Consider the following 11,015-nt stretch of genomic DNA (forward strand, 5'->3'; position numbering starts at 1 on the left):
CTTAACCCAAAAAGGAACAGGAAGAGGACAGGGTGAGCATTCCTGGCTCCTTCACACCGGCCCCTGCGGGCACGGCTGGAGCTTCCCTGTCTCTGCACAGAGCTGCTTCCCCCTCACACTGCCCCCATGGCCCCAGGAGCGACCAGGGGGCTGGGCAGGAGGTGCTGCAGGTCCCCCCTGTCCCCCGATGTAGCTACCGTAGGGTTGCGAGAAGGCAGCTGGCCTCTGAGATCTCTTGCAGCTGAGCCCAGAGCCTCAGCAGAGACGTGCTTAGACACGAACATCTCTTTGCTCTGTGCTCTCAAGGTTGCAGCAGCCCATCCCTAAGCTCAACCCGCCCCCAGCCATCCTGCGGAAGAGGTCGAGCAAGACCTCCCCGAGCCTGGAGGTGGAACCCAAGCCTGAGAACGCTGCTCCCACGACGCTGCCCAGCCCCAGTGCATCCAGTCTCACCAACGTCACCACCTGCTCGCTCGCCAGCTCGGAGTTCGAGTCGGACGTCAGGACTCCTGCCCCCGGCACAGAGCTCTTCCCCAACCCGGGGGCCCGGCCAGCATGGGGCAAGGACAGGACTGGCAAGAACAGCCATGCTTCCCCCATGTCTGGCACCTGCCATCTTTCAGAAGAGGCCCCTGCACCTGGAGACATGGCTAGCAAGAACCCAGTGAGAGACCCGGCAGACATGGCCTGCCCCATGGACAGCACCTTGCTGTTCTCCTCCGCAGGCACCAAAACATGCTTACACATCAGCTTCTCGGAGGATGAGCTGCTGCAGAATGAGGTGGATGAGGTCATGGGGCTCAGCAGGGTCCCTGCTTAGCCTCCCAGTTAGCTGGCAGGTGCCATCACTACCCGATGTTAGAATTTAGATTGGCACAGACCTCAGGGTAACTAGAGTTCTTAGTACTTAGCCCAGGAAGCAGGTTGCTTCCCCTGGCTTTTCTGCAACACGTAGCAGCTAGGCTGGCTTTGTAGCACCCTCTCCAACAGGCTGCTGGGTGCTACAGGACGAGGCCGGGTTAGTCCAAGCCCCCTGGAGCCCCCCAAGTGGTCACAGGCCGTGGGCTGCAGACATTGGCTTGGAGAGCAATGCTACAACCATCCTCCAAGCCCTCTGGTGGCCGAGGGCCTCTCCTCGTCCAGCCGGCCTGCCACGGGCACAGTCCAGTGACGCACACGCAGCAGGGTACCCCTCTGAAACGCTGCCCCGCTGCTCTAGAAGGGCGCTGCTCCTTTGCTGCCATGACTCTCCCTGCCCCAGTCATGGTCGGCTGCTGTGTCTGCCGGACAGCGCCATCCTCCGCCCATGGAGCGCCACGCCCCAACCTGCCATTCCCACTGCTCTCCGGCTGGGATGCGCCAGGGCTGCTGCCCCACTGAACTGGCTGTGGGGCCAGGGCAGGTGACGCTTGTTTACCCTGGCCAGAGGAGGCCAGTCTGTGTTTGCTCCCTTGCTGCTAAGCCCAGCTGGGGCCCAGATCTAGCCTCCCCCGCTTCACCAGCACTGGTGTCTGACTTGTGACAAGCAGCGTTCCCCCAAACTGTGCGATAGGAGTCTCTCGGCTGGGGGGTATTAGATACTGCCTAGCGAGCCCCAAACAGAACAGGGGCCCAGAGGAGAGGGGCACAAGTGCAAATCCTCCGATGCTCCACTCCTGACCACTTGGGAATTGAATCAGCTTTAATATGTATTAGCTGCTTGAACAGGAAACTCTGCAGCGATAGGGCTGGGAGCAGGATGGGGTGCTGGCAGGCTCTTTGAAATGCCCAAGGCAGCCCCAGCTGCGAAGGGGGAGACTTGGCTGGAGAATACCCTTGGAAGCGGTCCGTGCAGCACTATGACCCTGGGTTGATTGACAATCCAAGTCCACCGGTCTCCCCAAAGCAATCTGCATCTGACGGGGACAGACAGGTCCAGGATGTGGACCTGTTACGCTGGTTCCAGGGGTCTGTTCCCTTCTCATACTGATCCCCATTGGCTAACGGGACACGAAGAACAGCTGCTGTTTGGTAGGGGCATAAATAGCTGGGTACAGACTAATCCAGCCACTGTTACCAAGGCCTGAGAGTTCACTGTATCCCCCCTAGTAGGGATTGGGACCATCCCTTATAGAGGCCACTGCACTGGCTTCCAGACCCAAGCCATCTAAGGGTTTGATTGGGAGGGCTGCTGATGCTAAAAATCCATTGCTAGCCACTTCCCCCACCCCGAGGCCCTCCTGGGAATGGAGGGGCAGGAGCCACCTGGTTTCATGTGTAGTATGGCCACCAGACCCTCCCAGCCTTGCAGCCCAGCTTGTATGCATGTGACGGGGGCTGTGCATCCTACTGGGGACAGTGAGGGGCTTCTTCCTGCGCCCTGGGGAGTCTGCTCTGAGCACCTCACCCTGCAGCATTGGCTTCCAGCGTCCCTGCTGCACACTGTGGAAGCGACTCCTACTCATCGAGCTCGGCCGTGTTCCCGCTGACTGCTGCATGGGAGGAACTCAGTGCTCTCCTCTGAGTGCCCATGCCAGGGTAGCTCGGAAGGGGGGGCCGCTCGCCCAGGCAGGTCAGTAGTGGGTCGTTCCACCCCCCAGCCACAGGCATGTAGGAGCTGTGCTCTGATGTGCAAACAGCTGCTTTGTTGCACATTCTGACCATGGGGGGAGGGATTGGTCTGAGGTTTGGGTGGTTTGCCAGGTTATGGATCAGTTTTGAGGAGTAATGAAATGTGGGGGGCGGGGGTTGGGGGCTGCCCATAATGTTCATGCTGTGAACTCTGGGGGAGCTTTGCTGCAAAGAGGTAACCTAGGCCCAGGGCCGTGTTAGGTGCAGTTTAGACAAGGTGGGGTTAAGCAGATATACCCCCACCCCCGACTGCATGGTGAAAGCTTCTGTAGGTTGGAGTAAGGGAAGGGGGCAGGCTGCAGGTGGACGGGCCGTGCAGCGTGGGGCAAAATGCAGCTCTGGGCAGAGGAGTCAGAGCAAGGCTTCGCTACCACTTCGCGCTCCCAAGGGCTAGGCACCACAGGGGCCCTCCTTTAGGCTGGAGGGAGACTCGCATGGTGCCAGCCTTGGGCTGTCTGTGCCCAGGGTGATGCTGCCCTGGCTGAGGACGTGCGGGGTGGATGGCGAATGTGTTGAACCTTGGGCTGGAGGGTGGCTTGCGGGAGATCAGCAGAGGGGAGGACTAAGAGGGGCGGCTGTTGAGTTAGATCCAGGGGATGGATCGGCCCGCACAGCTTTGGTGATGCGTGGACTCTGCTGCCTGTCACCAAGGACCAGGCCAGCTCCAGCTGGGATGTATTTCAGTCCGCTAGGAAACACACGGACCTTGTGGTGGGACAACAGAGGGGTAGGCGGTTTGTTACTGGACTTGGAAGGCGATAAATGCTGTGTTCTGCTCTCCCGGCGCCGTGGGATTTCCATGCAGCGCCCTGTTGCCGGACAAGCGGACGGGAGCCGGTGCTGTAATTACAGATTAGTTTTCCACTGGTGCGTGTGCCTGGTGTGTTTGTTTATTTTAAATACCAGGGCCCCGAAAGCCCCTCGTTCCACGCTGGGGGCTCCGTGCTGGGCACAGGGGATCTGCCCGCTGGGACTCCGGCCCCGAGAAGCAAGGACGGAGCCCCCCGTCCCCATGTAAACCGGCAGCGTCACTGGGGTCGTGTCTACCCCAGCAGAGCGGCACTTTATCGCCGTGTACCAACCCCCGCCTCCCACGCCACGCCCCAGGTGACACACGTCAGCCCGGTACAAAGTCAGCTGTGCCAGCTTGTGGGGTCTACCGTAGGAACGGCGCGGCCAGAGCAGCCGTGGGGTTGGGTCACCTCTCGTCCCGCCCCTCGCCCCAGCCCAGCAGAGCTGTGGCAGCCGAAGGCTGCAGCATAAACCTGGCCTTGAATGGGGTAGGCCGGAGTCGCGCTTGGGCCACGTCCAGTGCAGACGCTGCAGGGAGCGTGGTCCATGGCCCCTAGCGCCTTACAGCCTCATGGTGCTATGCCGGCAAAGGGCAGGCCTGGTGCGTCACCTTGTGGTGACAATTGGTATCACACTCGGCAAAAGCATGCACACAAAAGACCCCGGGCCCTCCCCGGCTCAGGGTGGCCGGAGGCTGCAAGCTACATCATGGGTCCTCAGAGCATGGCTCAGCAGGGACGGGGGTAGCTTAGACGGGGCTGGTGGCAGCGTGCAGTGGGCTGAACGGCTGGGGAGCAAGCTGCTCTCCCTCTCTCTGACACCAAGGGACCCACAAAGAGCCCCAGGGCGGGGGAGGGGTGTAGGCGGATGATTTTGGAAACAAATCCTGCAGGTTAAAGCCAGCCCATTTTCTACCCTATCAATCTCCCCCAACTCCACCCTGGTTCCTGCTCATGGCTTGAGCTTGCCACAAAGCTGCTGCTCCTGGCTAGGCCCGTGCCCTGCTTCGAGCAGGGGTCGTGCAGGCTCTCTCGAGTGACAGGCCTACATTTTTGTTATTGTTACCTCGGCGACCTACCTTTGGTGAGGGCTGCAGGCCCAGCAGAGATGGCTGGGTACCCGAGCATGAGCGCACAGCCCACGGCGCAGGCTAAGAGGTCAATACGGGGCAGGATGTGCAGCGAGGTGACCTGCCTACGCCCAGGGAAGTGCAAGGCCAAAAACGACGAGCCAGCCAGTTCCACAACTGTCCCACTCTCAGCACTACACCCTTGCTCTCCCCCCAGCAGAGAGGGGTCTACAGCAGTCTGCCAGTCCCTCCGAGTGAGCACAGCTCTGTCCTGGAGCATGGACTGATCCCAGGCCAGCGTCAGCTGGAGTGAAATACCTGGTCTATTTCAGCAGACTCCACCTCGGCTCTGAATTCATGCGAAGTCCACTCAATGGGCAACGCCTGGGTCTGGTGCATTAGACAACGCCTGGAGAACTGCTGTGGCCCATTGGTAGTCCCAGGCGAGGGAATCACATGCCAATTGCAGGCCTCATTTTGACATGTCCATAGTTTGTGGTGAGCCAGAGTAGGAGGTTCTGAAGTCCTAAGGGGCATAAGTGCACCGAAGGCTTATGTGCTGTTGACAACCTGCCTCCCCTGCTGAATGTGACTCCAGCCTCCTTCCATAAAGGGCCGGCGGCCCCTGGCTCCAACCCTTCCAAGAGCCGTTTTCAGTTTATTGGCAATAAAAATGACGTGGAACTTTGTCAGATTCACTTTGGCTCCTCTCTCATACGCAGTCATTGACAAACGGTTTTTGCAACTGGAACAGCCAGCACCGGTTCTCCCAGGCTGCCTGCTGATCTGCTCCCTAATGCAGAACATCCCGTGAGATCTGGGCACAAAAAGCTTGTCGCCCTGGTACTTTCCCTCCTTAGCAATGGCGCATAATCAGGACAAGCGTTCCCGGGCTACCTTGCTGGGGTAATTTCCTCCTGCGATTAGCCTGAGGGGGAGGGACTTCATGCCACTGTCTGTTCCCCACATTCTTATGCCCCCACTTCCAAACACCAGCATGATTCAGAGCGAGTCCCTGCAGCGGGGGGAGGCAGTTTGCTAACTGCCTTAAATGGTCCCAACTCCACCGCAATCCCACCCAGTCTGTCTCTTAGACAGAGAGTGGGTTTTCCTACACACCACCACTAGGGGTCAGCCAAACTTCATTTTCCTCCACTCCCTCTCCCTAGAGACGCTGACAGGCTCTGTGTGGCCATGGGTTGTAGTCACACAAGCAGAGCCACCGGGGTGCGTGCCTGCCGGGGTGTGCATCGGGGCCAGCTCCCTGCAGAGACGTGCTGCATGTCCCACGGGGCCTCCTCCCCAGCGCTAAGGCACCAGCCTAGCAATAAACAGTGGGGGCCACCAACCAACCAGGGCAGACCAGGCCTAGGAACGAATGCACTTAGGCTCTTCCGGCCCCCGCAACCCTAACCCCGCGAGGGCTGCTGCTTTGGGGAGCCCTTGAGGTTACTGCTCTCTAGGCCACTGCAGTACGGAGTACGAGCTGGTTCTCCAGCACGTCTCCCCATCAGAGATGCTGCCTGCAAGGCCTGGGCCCTGGAGCATGAGCCTGTCCGGAGAACAGTCGGGCTGCACACAGCACGGGGAGGCCTGCTGGAACCCTTGACCAAGTGGCCCGCTCAGTGAAGGGACGAGGCCGTGCCCCCTTCCCGGAGGTCTCAGACTAGGGCTGGCCCGCGGCGGTGCAGGGGGGAGCTGGCTGGGCTGTACCAGCGCTGCTGGAAGAGCTGCCTCTGGGCAAGCAAGGAGGGCAGGCTGGAGAACAGAGAATAGCAACGACCCTGTGTTAAAAAGGACGTTCTCGTACTGCACCCAGCGCCGGGCTGGCCCAGGACAGCATCACCACCTCACCCCTCCTTGGATATCACTGTCTGGACGAGTTGCCCAGGCCTGCCGCCCAGCACCAGCGCTTTGCCTGCTGCCCAAAGGGACAGGGCAGGAGCAACAGGGGGTTGGGAGTTTGCTCAGCCTGAATAGCAGCAGCCACTCTCCCAGCTGGACCCTGAGTTCCACGGAGCAGGGCCCTGCCTTGTAGGTTTGGCAAGTGCAGGCCGCCTCCTTCTAGATCTTCACACTGTGCCCATCACCGTGGGCTCTGGGTGCCTCAATCTCTCCTGCCCCAGCTGGTGCTTCCAAGGGGAGCCACATTCCCCACAGCCAGTTCCAAAGCCCCGCCCCAGGCTAGAAACCAGACACAAAAGACGACAGGTTACAGGGCGGGACAGAGCCAGCAGCAGGGATGGCCATCAGCCCCCTGGGCCGGGGGGGGGCAGCCAGCCAGGGAGACAGATGGAGGCCACAGAGCTGGCAGCACAGCAAAGAGGCCCACAGCATCCCAGTGCTGCCCATAGAGGCCAAGCACGCTCGGCCGGGATGCTCGAGGGACCCGGCAGGGGGCTGGGTGCACACATCGCAACTGCTCTCCAGGGTGTCATCGTGCTAGCTAAGTGATGGATTATGTCCAAGAGTTTCTTTAACCACACATGGTCCCTACAAGCCCTGCACCTCCATGGACAACCCAGACGCTCTGGCCAGCCAGCGCAGGGTGTGTGTGGGAGGGTGCCCCCTTTGTCTGATGGGTGTCTGGACAGCATCTCTGTCCCCACCATCTCTACCAGCTGCTGCGCTAGTCCCAGATTGCAGGAGTTCAACGTGCCCCTAATCGCACACTGGCCTGGGGTCCGACAGGTCCAGATGATGCCCAAACCTCAAGGCATCTCTGCTACCACCTGTCACCCCCACGCAGCCCACTGGTACAGTTACAGCTCTTGCAACCAGCCTCTCGATTTTAGGTCGTGGCTTTGCCCCCTGGTGCTCACTCATTCAAATTGCAGCTGGGAAAGTTTGGGCTGCTCTGGCTCATGAGATCCTTGGCAGAATGGGGGGATGCACGTTAGGGGCTGGAGCACTGAGGAGCCGGGGCTGGGGGTGGGAGTTAGTCCACAACTGGCACCACATCAAACAAGCCTACCTGGACCAATGGTCCCAGAAACGAGTACGGTGGCTTTGGGCATGGGGGTTTACTCACCGCAGGGGAGGGTCTGTCCGCAGAATCCCCACCTGAGAGGTGGAGTGGAGGCATGGTTTGGGGCTGAGCAGGGTGCTTGGGGGGGGGGTCCACAAAAATTTTTAAATCAAGATGGGGGTCTTTGGTTTCCTAAAGTTTGAGAATCGCAGCCCTAAAGCATAAAAAAATGCAACTGCCCTGCCTTTAATTGGTCACCTGTTTTCCCAGTTATAGCATCAGCCTAGGTCAGGCATTAGTTAAAGCACTTTGCACCATTTGGCTGCTCAGTGGCCAATGGAAAATGGTCCCTGCCCAGTTCATAAGAACTGCCATAAGGTCAGACCAATGGTCCATCTCACCAAGCATCCTGTCTCTGACAATGGCCGGTTTCAGAGGGAATGAACAGAACAGGGCAATTTCAAGCGATCCATCCCTGTCATCCACTCCTAGGTTCTGGCAGGTGGAGTTTTAAGGACCCTCGGAGCATGGGGTTGCATCTCTGACCATCTAGGCTAATAGCCATTGATGGACCTGTCCTCCAGGAACTTATCTAGTTCTCTTTTGAACCCTGTTATACTTTTGGTCTTCACAACAGTCCCTGGCAGCGAGTTCCACAGGTGGACTGTGCGTTGTGGGAAGTACTGCCTTTTGTTTGTTTTAGACCTGCTGTCTGTTAATTTCATTAGGTGACCCCTAGTTTTTGTGACATGTGCAGGGGTAAATAACACTTCTCTGTTCACTTTCCCCACACCGTCCAGAGCTTTATAGACCTCTCATCTCCCCCACACCAAACAGTCCCCGGCTTTTAAACTTGTCCTCATAAGGAAGCTGTTCCCTACCCCTGATCATTTTCATTGCCCTTTTCTGCACCTTTTCCAATTCTAATGTTGTTATTGTTTTTTTTTTGGGGGGGTGCGGGGAAGAGATGGGGGTTGAGATGGAGAGGCCAGAACTGCAGTACTCAAGGTGTGGGCATACCATGGATTTACATAGTGGCATTATGATATTTTCTATTTTCTCATCTATCCCTTTTCTTATGGTTCCCTATATTCTGTTAGTGTTCAGTGGCCAAAAAAAAAAAAAAAAAAGGAGTGGAGTGGATATTTCCAGGGAACTCTCCACAATGACTCCAAGATCTTTCTTGACTGATAACAGCTAATTTAGACCCCGTCATTTTATATGTACAGTTAGGATTACGTTTCCAGTATGCATTACTTCGCATTTATCAACACCATTGAATTTCATCTGCCATTTTGTTGCCCAGTCACCCTTTGTAACTCTTCACAGTCATCTTTGGACTTAGTATATTCTGCAAACTTTGCCACCTCGCTGTTCAACTTTTCCAGATCATGTAGGAGTATGTTGAACAACACTGGTTCCAGTACAGACCTCTGGGAGACCCACACTATTTACCTTTCTCCACTGTTAAAACTCACCATTTATTCCTACCCTTTGTTTCCTGTCTTAACTAGTTACTGATCCGTGAGAGGACCTTCCCTCTTATCCCATGACAGGTTACTTTGCTTAAGAGCCTTTGGTGAGGGACCTTATCAAAGGCTTTCTGAAAGTCCAAGTACACTAAATCCACTGAATCACCCTTGTCCACAGGCTTGTTGGCTCCCTCAAAGAATTCTAATAGATTGGTGAGGCATGATTTCCCTTTACAAAAGCAGTGTTGACTCTTCCCCAGCACATCATGTTTATTATCTATGTGTCTGATCATTGTCCTTTACTGTAGTTTCAACTAATTTGCCTGGTACTGAAGTTAGACTTACCAGCCTCTAATTGCCAGATCACCTCTGAAGTCTTTTTTAAAAATTGGCATTACATTAGCTATCTTCCAGTCACCTGGTCCAGAGGCTGATGTAAGCTGTAGGGTACATTTACCACAGTTAATAGTTCTGCAGTTTCATATCTGAATTCCTTCACAACTCTTGGGTAAATATCATCTGGTCCTGCTAACTAGGGTTTAATTTATCAATTTGCACCAAAATCTCTTCTATTGACACCTCAATCTAGGGCAGTTCCTCAGATTGGCTCAGGTATGGGGATCTCCCCCACATCCTCTGCAGTGAAGACTAATGCAAAGAATACATTTAGCTTCTCTGCAACGACTTTGTCTTCCTTGAGTGCTCCCACTGACTGTTTCTTATGGACTTTTTTTTTTTTTTTGCTGTTTGTTTTTGTGTCTTTAGCTAGGTCCTCTTCAAATTCTTTCTTGGCCTGCCTCTTAGACTTGACTTACCAGAGTTTATGCTCCTTTCTTCACCAGGATTTGACTTGGAATTTCCAAAGGATGCCTTTTTGCCTCTAACTGCCTCTCTTATTCTGCTATGGTGGCCTTTTTTTTTTTTTTTTTTTGGTTCTCTTACTGTTTTTCCCTATGTGGATTCCAGGACAAGCTGCTCCAAGAAGCAGTCATTTATGGTGTCTAGAAATTTTCTCTCTGCATCACAGCCTGAGGTGATATACGCACAGTCAACATGAAGATAGCTGAAATTCCCTATTTTTGTAGTGTTTTCTGCCTTTGTAGCCTCTCTACTCTCCCTACACATTTCACAATCACCATTCTGGTCAGGTCGTTGGTAGTATATTCCTACTGCTACACTCATTGTTCAAGCATGGAATTTCTATCCAGAGAGACATTTCTATCTATCTATCTAGGGGGCAGTTTAATTCATTTAAGATTTTACTGTATTTGACACGATGCTTTTTTTCACATATAGCAGCCCCCGCACCCCTGTCATTCCTATGTATTTTGTACCTGGTATTACTGTGTCTCATAGATTATCCTCACTCCACCAAGTTTCTGTGATATCTGTTCTAATAATATCCTCCTCTAATGCAGCTACCCGGCTACATGAGGCTGGGAAACTGAACTCTAGAGCTTGTCCTCTCCAGTGGTGGGCCGGGCACACTGGCAGTGCAGTGGGTGAAACTGGCCCTCCTACCACCTACGCAGAGACCAGGGACCCCAGACCCCTGGAATAGCAGGTCAGCGCTTTCCCCACCAGTACAGTCACAGAGAAACATTTGCAAATGCTTTAAAATCTATTCCATGGTCCATACTTTACAGACTAAGTCATGCCAACACGACTCCGTTCTCATGCAGAGCCTTCGGGGGGCCTTTTCAGTGATTAACAACATCCGACTATTATTATAATTACAGTGTATCAGGATGGAAGCTCTCGGATGAGATGGACTATTTGTCTGACCCAACAGAGTGGCAGGCGAGAGGCTGGACTAGACGGGCTGTTGGTCTAGTCCGGTCAACATCTCGCTCATTCATATTCTGGGAATTCTTGAGTTATTCTTTAATCACACTGCACCTAAAGGAAAACCCTATGGAATTTAATAGGGATTAAACCGATGAGGTTCTATGGTGGTCACGCGGAAAGTGTATTTATGTTAATTGGTTATCTCGATATAGGGTGACCACATAGCAAGCGTGAAAAGTTGGGATGGGGTTGGGGGGAATAGGTGGCTACATAATACAAAGCCCCAAATATCGGGACTGTCCCTATAAAGTCAGGA

The 11,015-nt window shown here is 54.9% G+C and overlaps 1 protein-coding gene across 2 annotated transcripts in view; it reads left to right on the forward strand.

Moving 5' to 3' along the window:
* The window catches only part of LOC140899126 (carboxyl-terminal PDZ ligand of neuronal nitric oxide synthase protein-like), a 61,063-nt gene extending 57,585 nt beyond the window's left edge, over nt 1–3,478 (forward strand). For both annotated transcript variants that reach the window (XM_073314013.1, XM_073314012.1), the window contains one exon: nt 307–3,478. In XM_073314013.1, coding sequence (XP_073170114.1) covers nt 307–820 — 514 coding nt within the window. In that variant the 3' untranslated portion in view covers nt 821–3,478. The remainder of the gene's footprint in view (nt 1–306) is intronic.
* The last annotated feature ends 7,537 nt before the right edge of the window (nt 3,479–11,015 follow it).

This window comes from Lepidochelys kempii, chromosome 16 (genome assembly GCF_965140265.1).
Source record: "Lepidochelys kempii isolate rLepKem1 chromosome 16, rLepKem1.hap2, whole genome shotgun sequence".
Lineage (NCBI taxonomy): Eukaryota > Metazoa > Chordata > Testudines > Cheloniidae > Lepidochelys > Lepidochelys kempii.